Genomic DNA, 13,450 nt, shown 5'->3' with positions numbered 1-13,450 from the left:
TCTCTGTAAATGATTTTACAAACTCTTACCACTTTTTCTGAATCCTCTATGGGGTCTCTGCTCCTTCCAGCCACGCTTCCTGAATCATAGAAGAAAGCCAGGTCACAGGCAAAGAGGTCTCTCCAATAGCCTTTCCTCCACTTCCAAACTACTGAAGTAGCACCTGCCTTCCCCTCCTTCCACCCAAGGCCATCACTTGCTGAAACAGCCTCAAAATCTCCTTTTCCTACTGGCTGTGTCCTCTCAATCTAAAAATGCACTCAAGTGTCCTGACCTTGCCTTTCTCTTCCCTGCAGTTACCACTGTATGTTTCTCACTTGCTCTTCCACTGGATTTCCACACAGCGACCCCACTTTATTTTCAGTCTAGTTCAGTCTGGCTTTCTGCATCACTTTGCCAAAAATACAAATACTTTTCCAAGGTATTCGATAACCTAATATGCTTGCCAAATTCAATAGTTTCCCCTTTTGCAGCACACTTGGCAATTTCACTACATTAACACTGTTGGCAGCTTTTGCTTCAAGAAATCTCCTCCGCCTGCATGTTTGTCAGACCACTCTCTCCTGGTTTTTCTCTTTTCTTATCCTTTCTTGGCCTCTTTTTGTCCTTGAGATTTGCCCTGCTGTCATCTTAGTTTTATGGCATAAACTTCATCTAAGTAATCTAAGCCAGCTATCTTGGGACAATCTTTGACCATGTCAAAGTAACTGTCTTTTGAGTCTTCTTGTCTTTTATATTTCTGCAGTTTTGCCTTCAAAAATTGAGTCTGCTATATTTCTGGTTTATTACATGACTTCCAAAATTTGTAAGTTATTGTGGCATGCAGGGCCACTCACCATCATGCCTCAATCTACCTATCCAGCTTCGGATCCTGGCACCTTCCTTCCTATAGCTTTTGCCATGAATTTTAAGCATTTCTAACATGATATACTTTTAATGGCTGATTTTGCATGTTACTCCTCCATGTAGAATTCCTTGCCTCCTTTGTGTATGTGTGTGTTTGCGTTTTTGTGTGTATGTGCATGTACATGCACATGTCCATGTGTGCTCCTCCCTGTGAACTCATATGCATATTTCAAGACTGAAATCAAATGACACATCTTTGGAAAAGCTTCCAAACTTCCCCCAAGCAAAGCCATTCTTAGTACTGCTAATCCACTTATTGCTGTCTTAAGAAATTTACAGATTGTATTTAGCCTGCTGAAATGGATATGTATATGTTTGTTTCTGGCCCTTCTCCTCCACATTGACCTATAAGTTTTGAAGGTTTTGCAACCATAAGGCTAGCAAAGAGTCTGGTGACTAAGGAGTCTTTAATGTAAGCTAACCACAGACACCAACTTTGCTTCCATTGAGAAGCTTGCAGTGACAAAATCACATTGAAAATGTTCTTCCTGTATAATTTTTAAAACTGTATGAAAACTAAATATTGCTAAATCAATGACCTTTCTTGACTCAGGGACTGGTCTGAAAGTTTGAGGAGAAGAAAAATATATACTCATGGTTTATATCAGGCTCTTAATACTGTATGAAGTAAATCCATATTCATTAACAGATACTGGAAAATAGGGTTTACTTTTCACTATAAGCAAGGAGCTAAGAACTAGGGAGTATTTTTCATGAAACAGTATTTATCTAAAAATTATATTAAGTAAACTGAAGGAATGTGTCCCAACAATATTGCTTTTAAATCTTACGAGAGACTTGGTAGACTTGAAATCCTACCAAGAAATTGCAGAACAGGAAAATCTCTTCACCTTCATCCAGTGACATTTACGATGAAACACATATTTTGTACTAGTTGGTGTGAACTTAAAATTCCTAAGTAACTATTTGTATGTATTATAGGAAGTTCAAATTTAATACAGCTAAGATGAAATATTTTACTTTTGCCAAGAGGTGCATTCACTTCTCAGTTGCCTATTTGTGTAAAACATTACTAACATTTGCTGAGTTTTATCACCAGAAAACTGAATGCCATTTTACAGTAAGGTTACCCAACCGGGGCACAATTGATATTTTGGGTGAAGAAATATATATATATATATATATATATATATATATATATATATATATATCCTATGCACTGTAAAATGCTTTGCAGTATCCCTGGCCTCCACTCACTAGATGCCAGTAGAATACCCACTCCATTTGTGATGATCAAAGTGTTGCCAGACATTGCCAAAATTGCTAGAGTCTCTCTCTTTCTCTCTCTCTCTCTCTCTCTCTCTCTCTCTCTCTGTGTATGTGTTAGGATGGGGATAGCGTATGGAGCACAAATGTCCTTTGAATGAGAACCACTGCTCTAGATTTTTTTCCTTTCCTTCACTCACCACTTCTGCCCTCAATAACTTCCAATCAGTTAGCAAACACTTGGAATTCTATTTCTCATCTTCTCTCACTATATCCACTGCTATCTCCAAGATGTCTATATTATTTGTCATCCAATTGGAGACACTTTCAAGAGTTAAAAGGTGTGTATTGATAATCACATTAGGAAAAGGTACAAATGAGACTTTGTGTAACATCCTCGCATGTACAATCACCATCAGTATCATCCTGGACCAAACCTCTATTATCTGAAGCTTAGATTAGTACAATAGTTCCAGCTGGTTTTATACCTTTTAATGCTGCTTCCTCCCAGTAGAATTTAAAAAACAAAATTTGAGGCACATTATATCATTTTCATCTGTAAAACTCTTCAGTAAGAGCCTGTCATCTTATTTGGAGTAAAATACTAACTGTGACTGCAGTTTAGGATCTTCTACTGTGGTCTCCGCTCACAACACTTTTCCCAGTCCCCTCTATGCCTTATACTTTCTTTCTTAGAAAACATCAAGCTCTTTCCAGCTTCAGGACTTGGTGTTTATTGGCCATTGTCTAGCTGTTCTCGTCTGCTTTAGGCATGGCTGACTCCTGATTGCTCATCAAGTCTGAGGTTAAAATTTTATTTGGCTCCTTAGAGAGGCATTGGCTGATGTCTCCTCTGTCCCCCAGCACCATATAATTCTATCACAGATCTTATTGATTTCCTTTCTCACACTATCTCATTCTATGATGAAATTTATTTTCACTTTGTTACAGAGATACGACAGTGCACTAATCTTAAGTAGAGCCAAAATTTGAACTCTGGTCAATAAGCCAACCAAACCAAAGCAAAAACATTTCTAGCACCTCAGAAAGTTCCCTCATATCATTTTGCAGCAATTTTAGCTTCCTACCTCATAAACAAATAACCTCTAATTTAACAACTATTAATGAGTCAAGCCTATCACAATATGTAAAATGTTTGTTCTCATTAATTCTCTGATCCTTTTACTAGAATGGGAGCTCTTTGAAAGCAGGGATTTGCTGATCTAGTTTTCCATCTAAATCCAATGTCTAACTCAGTTGTGACACCTAATTATGATCAATATTCTTTTGTTAATTAAATAAAAGAATTTGATTTTATCAATACAGTTTTGAGTCCTTGCATCTCACGCCTTTGTCCTTAGCCTCAATAGTCTTACCTCTGTGAATCAATATTTTTTTCAAAATCAAGATTTGAACAATGATATTTGTGTTTGCATATGATCAAAGAACTAATATATTAGTGCTATTTGCATACTTGTACCTTCCACTTGAGGTGAACTCTAGTAGATACTCCAGTTGGTGAAACTTTCATAGCAGGACAGAGTAATCCTTTGCAATTCATTTTCTTATCTTTATATTCCTGCACAAAACTTCTAAAAGAACTGAAACAGAAGATATGGAGAAAATATGGAAGATCAAAGTAAAAAAAAAATCTTTTCATTTAGTAATATTTTAGCCCAAGGCTAAAAGGTTTCCAAAGACAAGATCTTTAAAATGCAGACAAATTCGGTTTTCGTTAAATTGAAATAGGAAAATAGAAGGTTGGGAAATACAGTAAGCACCTGAAATATGAAATGGTCTTCAGTATTTGGTGAAAATGTACTTGTGCTTTCTTCCCAGCAGATGTGATTGATTATGACAAGTTCTATGCATCAGTACAGGAGCTATTTGATATAGAACTGAAGAGTCAAGATGTGAAATGCTTTTATAGGAAACTTTGCAAGGACCCTGATGCACCTATAGATTGGTGTGAGGTAGTAACTTTTCATATTTATAATGTGAAATCCAGATATTATTTGCTTTTGTTCAGTATAAATAAATGTTACTCCCATAGGGATTAAATCCACAATGTGTATGTGACATGACCTAACTCCTCTAAGCATTAAGACGTGGCCACCATCAACAATATAAAGTGGACAAGCCAGGTAACCATTGTTAAACATATTATTGTTGAGCAACTCTTAAATACTTTTAGGCCAACCTGCCAATTCCAAAATTTTAACAGACTTCATTACATTCTAAATGAAATATTTATTTTCAGATAATATCCATTGGATATTCTTTTTTTGTTTTAACCGAGAATTGAACTCAGGACCTTGTGCTTGCCACACATGCTGTGCTGAGCTGTATCCCTGGCCTGAAATATTCATTTTCAGTGTATATAAATTTTTAGTGTATCTAAGCCCTTAATATAAAAAAGACACTACAATTGATCACTGCTGTTATTTATTGAAGTGTTATCTGATTGGCACAGTGTTGACTCAAAAACTTATATGCATGTTGACTAAATAATAAAATAATTTTTAAAATTAACTCTTTTAAAAACTCAGCAGATAAATGGGACAAGAGAGAAAGCAATATCTAAAGAATTTGATCATCACATTTAAAAACTGATAGATATTCATGAATGGAATTTTGAACCAAAGACATAAGAAATGTATGTCTTTGGTTCAGCTGCATAATTGGGGCCATTACAAAATTCAGCATACATTTGTTTAAAAGAATATATCAGTAATCAAAAAACACTGATAAAATAAAGTTATAAGTTTATAATAATGATGATGATAGTTCAATTCTAAAACTAACCAAATAAAAAAGGAATGTAACTAGATTTGGAAAAAAGTATAAACAAAAGCTTATAAGGCTTTTAAGAATACGTAATTCCCATGTTATATCAATTTTTTAATAATTTAGGAAAAACAAAACTATTCAATTTATTTTAGGAGGCTACAATGACACTGAGTTGAACAAAAAATTTATAAGCCAATATTATTTATGAATTTAAATAGTAAAATCCTAAATAAAATTTTTAAAAATTGAACACCATGGTATATTAAAAATTCATTTCCAAATATAATTTGCTCCACAAGTCAGAATGGCTTAATATTAGAAAAGCCATGAACATATTTCTTTCAACAAGTTAAGGAGAAAAAATAATGCAGTTATCTTAGCAGAAACTGAGGCCCATAGATCAAATCTGGACAGCTACCAGTTTTTGTAATTAAAGTTTATTAGAACATAGTAATGCTCACTCATTTACATATTCTGTATAGCTGTTTTTGAGCAACAGTAGCAGAACTGAATGGTTCTGAAAAAGACCAGAAGAGATTACAGCTTAAACTATTTATACCTGACCATTTTCAGAAAAAGTTTGCTGATCCCTGATCCTAAAATAAAAACAAAAAAGATATTTGATAAAAATGTAATAACTATTCTTGTTTTTAAAAGAAAATCTTAGCAGAATGGAAATTTCTTTTACTTGATAGAAGAGACTGTATTCATTCTTTATTACTACTGGAATAATTTACCATAAATTGAGTAACTTAAAGAAACACACATTATATTGCAGATTCCATGAATCAGGAGTCTAGGAACAGCTTTAACTTGGCTGTCTGGTTAAGGTCTCATCCAGGTGCAACCAAGGTATTATCTAGGCTGTGTGGTCATTTGGAGGTCCAACTAAAGAAGAATCTCCTTCCAAGTTTATTCAAGTTGATGATTGAATTCAAGTCCTCACTGTTACGAAACTGAAGGCCTCAGCAATAAAAAGTTGAGATGCCCCAGAGGCATTTTTCCTCATGTATGGATGCAAATTCTTGACTTCTTTTTAGCTGCAATCTTTTCAGCAACCACATCCCCCTTGGCCCTACCTTTACAGCCTCAACTTTACTTGCTTTCTGGCCACCACCAAATTTTTTCAAATTATTAAGCTCTGCATTTTGGTACTGATTACTACTGTAGGCATTGCTAGAAGCAGCCAGCAGTACCCATGCCACAGCCTGAATGTTGGGTTGCCTCTGCGAAATTAAGTAGTCTAGAGCCCTTACTTTCAGTCTCCCACAAACTCTCAGGACATTGGTAAAATAAAGACATATTTCTGCCAGAAAGTAACACATGTGACCTCAAGTTCTCAACTGAAATCTTTGTTCTCATTTCAAATCTCCTAAGCTTGACCTTTACTCTTTCCATTTCTTATCAGCATTCTGATCTTCAGCACTCTGACCAGTATCTCCTGTCAAGCCCAACTGGCAACATTCTAAGGCCCTTCCAGCAAGCATCTCTAAACCTTTCCAACCTCCTCTTGCAAACCAGTTTCAAAGGCTTCTGAGTCACATGGTCAGATATAATCACAGCAACAATTCCACTTCTCTGGTACCAAAATCTGTCTTAGTCACTTTTTTACCACTGACACAATACCCAACATATGCAATTTAAAGAAGAATAAGTTTATTTTGGCTCACAGTGTATTCCTTGTTAGGCCTGCTCCAAGGCAAAATCATCATGGCAGAAGGAAATAGTGGAGGAGAGTTGCTTATATCGTGGCAACCAAGAAGCAGAGGAGGGAAGGTATGAGAGGGAGATATATGCTTCCACATTGCTCTACCAGTGACCCAAGTGGAACCAAGCCCTACCTCCTAACATCAAGTCAGCTATGAATACATTTGTGGATTAATTCAATGATGAGTATAGTGCTCCCATAATCCAGTCATCTTGTAAAGTACTGCTTCTGAGCATAGGAGAGTTTGGGGGATATTCTAGATCTAGATCATTAAAAAAGTATATCCAATTTCTTCAAGAACAAGGTCCTGAGTTTGATTCCCAGTACCAAACAAAACTAAATAATTGGATAACAATTTCTTTCTCTCTTTATTCATTTTTTTGATGAGGAAATTGAGCCTCCTTTTAATATCTGTGCTTTCTCTTTTCCTTTCCAATTAGAAACTCATAATCTTAGATTTATAAACTGTCATTTTTATATGTCTTTTGAGGCTCTCATTTAATCTTTACAACAACTCTAATATAAATTGTGGAAAATAATGTCATTGCAATAAAACAGATGAAGAGAGGAAAGCACAGACAGGTTAATTGACTTATCACAAGTCACACAGAATGGTGATTTTAGTTTTGGAGCTAAAATTTTCTCCTTAGCTATTAATTCCATGTGATATGGGTTCCTATAAATCATATGCAAGTTTAATAGAAAAACTCATCACCAGCCTCTGACATACTTTATATGAAAAATCCACTGAAGTTTAAGAAAATGATTCAGGGAAGTTCTTCTTTTATTCTGACAGTTTTTCTCACAATCTGTGCCAGTACTCCTAAGAGGCTTTTCTATTTCAAGCCATGCGACCTAACCTTTTTGGCTTCAGATCTGTCATCTACAAAATGGAAATTCAGGGCTGGAAGACTTTCATTCCACAATGCATTACTTTAAAAAAATTTATCATCAAATATTAACCTTGAACTAGAACTAGATTTACTCTTTTAAACTCAGTATAGATTTCCAAATATGATTTTAAACATAAATTTCTCAGTTGTAGTGATGCCATAAGAAACTGCCCTTTTTTTCCTAAGATTTGGATGCAAATACAATGAAGAATTTGAGATCATAGAATAATGATCTGAGGACTCAACTGAAACATAAACTAGACTTATCCTTTACCCTTTGAGAAAAGTTAGATATAAAGAGAGCTACAGAGATGGGATTGCCCTAAGTTGATAGAGCTAATCAGTGTGAAAGTCTAGTGCAGACACGATCTACTCTTCCTAAAGTACCGGGTTAGGCTGTGTTTCCACTCAACGACTCATAAACATTCTTTTGGTAGGAGTCCATTACAAATTAATTCAAAGAAGAATCATACACTACCATATGGAATGCCTAAAATTGTGTTCCCCCAAAAAAGTGAATTTGAAATGAATTATTTTATAGCTAAAATTATATTTGCTAACTTCAAAAATGTTAAGAAATGTTCCAGAGTAGGGTAAAACACAAGTTGCATACAGGTTTTTATTTTCTTCTACCTGTTTTTCATTTTCTCCATATGCTTTACAATGAACATATGTTCCTTATATAATCAAAATAAAATGTGATATAAAAAGCAAATCACCTTACTGTACAGTTCTGAAAGCTGAAAGAATTTTGAAAGTTTTCACCACAAAGAATTAATATTTTATGACATAATTATGTTTAATCTGATTTAAACATTATGCTTTCTAAAACTATTGAACATTAATTCCAAGCTATCTCACTGATATGTACAAATTTTATGTTGTACATACTTATGTGTACTTGTTATTTATGATTTTTGTGTATCAGTTAATTTTTAAATTTTTATTTATTTATTTATTTATTTGGTACCAGGGATCAAACTCACGCCTTTGCACTTGCCAGGCAGGTGCTTATGCCACTGTGCTAAATCCCTGGCCCCATATCAGTTAAACTTTTTAAAAATGACAAAAGCTACAAAGATTACAAAAGTAATTTAAAGCACAGACCATAAATAACATAGTTAAAAGAAAATTAGTATTTCATTAGTCATACTATATCTAACATAAAATATACCACGTCACAAGTATAATTATTAGATTAAAATTTTAAAACGTTGAAAAAGAAATTTGAGATCTTTGAGGCCTCAGCTTATCATAAAAGGAGATGTTTTTTGCTCTTTAACACTATTTTTTTGAAACATTTCCTTTCAACATATAAAATGTCTTCTGTCTCTTCTAAAGTTTAATTGGTACAATATCTTACAATGTTCTTAAATTAATTTTAATAATTTAGTATTTTTACTTTTCTGGAAGTTATTATGGAATACATTGTTCTGTTTTGTTATCACAAGGAAAAGTAGAAAAGCCATTTCTATAAGAACAGAAGTCTTGCATAATAGTATCTACCTACATGTACGTATGACTATAAAATATATGCTTGATAGTGTACATGGCTGATGTGTTGTCTGGCAGGTAGCAGAGGTGCTTAGTGAACCATTTTGAACTAACAAGAACGCCTAAGCTCTGCTTCCTATACTATCTCTGAAAAAAATCAGGAATTATAATTCCTCAAATGGTGATGTTGATTGAGCAGCTATTTAGCACTTGGTGCAATCTAAGAAATTTTTAATATTCTTATTTACTAAGTAATCTAATTATTCAATCTTTAACAATAATGCATCAGGTAGAGGTGATAGCTGACTGTATGTATTTTCCAGATGGAGAAAATTCAGGCACAGAGAAATAACTTTCTTGAGATTATATGGTTAGCTGACAGTGGATTCAGAATGTGGACCCATTCCTAAGTCCAAAAGCAACCTAATACTGACTCCCTTGGGAGGGACATTGCTTGTTATACTGGACTCAGATGCTTAAAGGATGCATTAGCATTATCTCAGAAAAAATTATATGGAAGTTACAATTCAGGCTAAATGACTATACACTGCTTTTCAAAATTTGATATCATAGAACACATTTTACTGCTTCAAATTAGATGACAGCAAAATGATGTGAAGTTCTCCTACCTCTGAGAAACACTGGAATTCATTAGCAAAAAAAGTAAAGAACCCTGATTCTCATTGTCAGTTCACATGGTTATCTGAATTTATTCTTTCACACTATTATCTCAGGTTGAAATGACCATTGAGCATTTACAATTTTAAAAATTTAGTTTAATTTAAATTATAGAGAGTAGTATGTATAAAATGAGGAATGATAGGCAGAATTCAAAATGTGACTTCTTTTCCCAAGATTCCTTTCTCCTGGTCATTCAAATACTAACCTGGACAGTGCTATGAAATGACTTTGCAGATGGAATCAAAGAACAATCACCTGAGTTTAATATAGGAAGATTATCTAAGTGGGTCTAGAGTAGGCACATGCATTCTTAAAAATAAGACAGAAGAGAAAAAGAAATATTCCAAGCACGAAGGGGACTTGAAACTGAGAAGGAAGCTGGGGAAGAGAACAGCATGAAAGAGATAAGCATTATTATTTGTGTGGTTATTGACTTTGGAAGGTTGTTGTATTTTTGTTTTTTTGAAGACAGACCTGAACATTTATGAATGTTTAAAAGTCAGTAGAGAGAGGTCAAAGATGCTGAGGAAGGGAAAAGGAGATGATATTGTAAAAGATAAGAGGGAGTGGGAGGCAAAGCATGGAAGGCAAGATAGGCCGTGGAAAGAAAAATGTCTTGCTTTTCTTGTTGCTGAGTCAAAATACCTGACACTCAAAGTTAAAGGAGGAAAAGTTTATTTCAACTCACAGTTTGTAGAGGTTTCAGTCCAAAGTTGGCTGTTTCCAAAGCAGGGTAGCAATGTAAAGGGCACTGAAGAGGAGAAACAGTCCATGGCAGGCAGGCAGGCCGAAGCAGTGAGCAGGAGCAGCCTGCCTTCTTTCTGTCCCTTTGCATTCCATCCAGGCTACAAGCCTACTGCCACTCATACCCAGGGTGAGGCTTCCGTTATCCACATTCTAATCCCACCATCATGCCCTTAAAATCCACATTTTCATGTGCTAATTCAGCCACCTACCAAATCCCCATCTATGACCATATGAGGCTTTGGGGGAACATCTAGATACAAGTCATAACAGGAAACATATGTTCCTTTAAAAGAAAAGGAAGGCGGGCAGTATGGATCCAAAGCCAGCTTGGTGTGTAAGGAGGAGAAAGGAGTTGAGGAATCTCTTGTCTAGTGCCTTCTACGATAAACTAAAGTAGCATGTGAGGTCAGCACTATGTGGAGAATTGCTAAGAGGTGGAGTTGTCTCTAATTGGAGTGAAGAACATTGCTCCTGTGAATGAGGGAAGTGATCATCTGGAGAAAGATGAAACAATGGTCAGCAGGTACTGAAGATGGAGGACTGGGCATCAGGAGTGATTTTTGGCCCCATCTGTTAGGCTGGGAGATTTTCCCTGTGACTCATCAGCTACAACATCGAGGATGCAGTGACTTGTCACCCTTCCAGACTGGGGAGGTTCAGTTGAGATTCGAGCAACCGGACTGGCTTAAACTTCTTTTATTCAGCTGCTCAGCCACTGTCCATCTGTTTATCCGTTCTTGCAACCCCAGCCACTGTACACTCACAGCACTCCTTGGCCCCCAGCCAGCCTATTCTGGCAGCAATCCTTAGCCACTTAGGTACCTCCATCCCAACCCTCGTGGCAGTCTATATTTATACCAAAGTATACAAAAATGGCCACATTCCTACAATAACCTTGGTTATGTGAGTTATTTATTCTGCTTAGCATTGACCTTGGCTACAGAAGTTATTTACATTGATGTATGTGGAAATGCACCTAAACCCCATTGATGCAGACTCCACTGCCACCAAGATCCCCTTTTTTTTACAACCTGAACCAAAGTATCAACATCTTGTGCCTTCTTGTTTTCCCGTAGTAATTCTCACCAGACCAAAGCCATGCTGCAAAAGGTTGAAAGATGGGAAGGATGTGAGACTGAGTTGACACTTAGATCCTAATCAGAGTAAGAAAGGAAGCAAAAACTATAAAAATGAATGGATTTGATGAGTTCATGACTGAATTTCCTCTTGAATCTAATTGGTGATGGAAGTCATATAACTCTTTCCTAGAGGTTCAGTTTATCATCAGTTTATGCCAGAGCCCATCTCATGAGTCTTTATTACTAGATAAAGCACCTAATCCCCAAGTGGGCTTGTGGTTTTAAAGTACTACCTCTAACCAGAGCCTTCTTTTCCTCAATCTAGGATTTCTAATGATAATAGCAGCATTTATTTATTTATTTATTTATATGCTGTGCTGGGGTAAGAATTGAACCCAGGACTTTTTACATGATAGGCAAGTGCTCTACCACTGAGCCGTACTGTAGCCTGCTATGTATTTTTAATAATAATTACTACGTGCCAAACACAATGTAAAATGCTTTACATGAACAATTTCATTCAAACCTCATTTCAAAAAAGGAAACTCAGAAGTTGATCCTTTTGTTCTAGAAAGGAATTTGAAAGTTAAAAAGGTGACGCTATCATCCAGGTTCTGAGTGCCAGTTAGTTGCAGAGCCTAAACTCAGACACATCTGACTGCCGAGTCCATGCCCTACCCACACGGCCATACGGTGGATTCCAACAGCCAAGACTTAGGTGCAGATCAATATATGACTATTAGCTGGGTAGTGCATAAGTGAACAATGACAAAGACATCACGTCAAAGGATCCCTATCCACTCTGACACAGACCAGTTAAAAGCACTTTTTTTCTCAACCTTTCAGAGAAAATTAGATGTTAAACCAAGAGATTTTTTTTACCCAAGAAAAATGAACAATTATTTCTGGAAAAACTAACAAGTGAGTTAAGCTTTTATTGAGTGCTGGTTGCTGGTGAGCTGAAGGAAAAGTCTAAGGGTAGTAGTTTTAATGTTGATTTCCCAGTTGTTTTCTGTGTTGGGAGGTTTCGAAGACAAAGTAGTGACATTTATGCATCAACTGATGAAAGGACACATGTCAAAATACAACGGAAGTCATCCTTTAGCATCAAAATTAAGTGGTATCAAAATAGATGAATGTATAATGGGCTTTGACTTAAGTCCAGTGCAGTCCATTAGTGTGGGCCCTCGTGGGCAGCTTGTTTCAAATGCAGCCTCTTACACGCCACCCCAGACCTACTGAGTCAGAATCTGTACCTCAGCAGGATCCCTGGGTAGTTGGTATGCACACTCATGTATTAAAGCGCTTCACACTTTCTTCCCTTCATTCATTCTTGACATTGGCTAGTCTCAGCTGTATGAGACTAATATACCAATGTACATTAGTCATTTATATTTAAATTTAATGATAAGCTATTTACTAATTTAAAAATGATTTTTAAAATTCTCGATTCTTTTTAAATTCCAGTAATGTATAAGAATTTTATTTCCAATAAAACAGTTCAAGAACAGTATTTTTGTTTGTTTGCTTTGTGTTTTGAGATGAGGTGTCATTATGTTGCCCAAGTTGGCTTTGAACCCCTGGCATCATGTGACCTCTACCACAACCTCCCTGCCAGGTAGGAGCAGGGGTGCATGCCACCACACGAGGCCTATAAGTTATTCTACTTTTCAGATTTCTCAGAGCTTCAAAATGTCATAATCTGAATACTTAGTCACAGATAAGTAGCACTTTTTTCAGGATATTCTTTTATAGTAACTTATTCTCATGCAATGCCTAGAGAGTAGGATGTAGAACAGTTATATAGAAAGAAACTATGTAGTCTTAAATTCCAAAACTCCCTCTCACCAGAGTGACAAAATCCAGGCCAGAAAGATTCATGGAAAATAGATATGAAAAGTCTTTTGAGAATAACAATACTCAAT

At 35.8% G+C, this 13,450-nt stretch overlaps 1 protein-coding gene across 1 annotated transcript in view; it reads left to right on the top strand.

The window, feature by feature from the left end:
* Positions 1–13,450, top strand: part of Wdr64 (WD repeat domain 64) — a 139,934-nt gene that overhangs the window by 9,017 nt on the left and 117,467 nt on the right. The window contains exon 4 of the mRNA XM_003474268.5: positions 3,976–4,106. Within this exon, the coding sequence (XP_003474316.4) occupies positions 3,976–4,106 (131 nt within the window). The remainder of the gene's footprint in view (positions 1–3,975; positions 4,107–13,450) is intronic.

Source organism: Cavia porcellus, unplaced genomic scaffold, assembly GCF_034190915.1.
Source record: "Cavia porcellus strain 051 isolate PalLab524CR breed Dunkin Hartley unplaced genomic scaffold, mCavPor4.1 scaffold_26, whole genome shotgun sequence".
Taxonomy (NCBI): Eukaryota; Metazoa; Chordata; class Mammalia; order Rodentia; family Caviidae; genus Cavia; species Cavia porcellus.
Note: the sequence above shows the minus strand (reverse complement) of the source record. Positions and strands in the feature narration are given on the sequence as shown.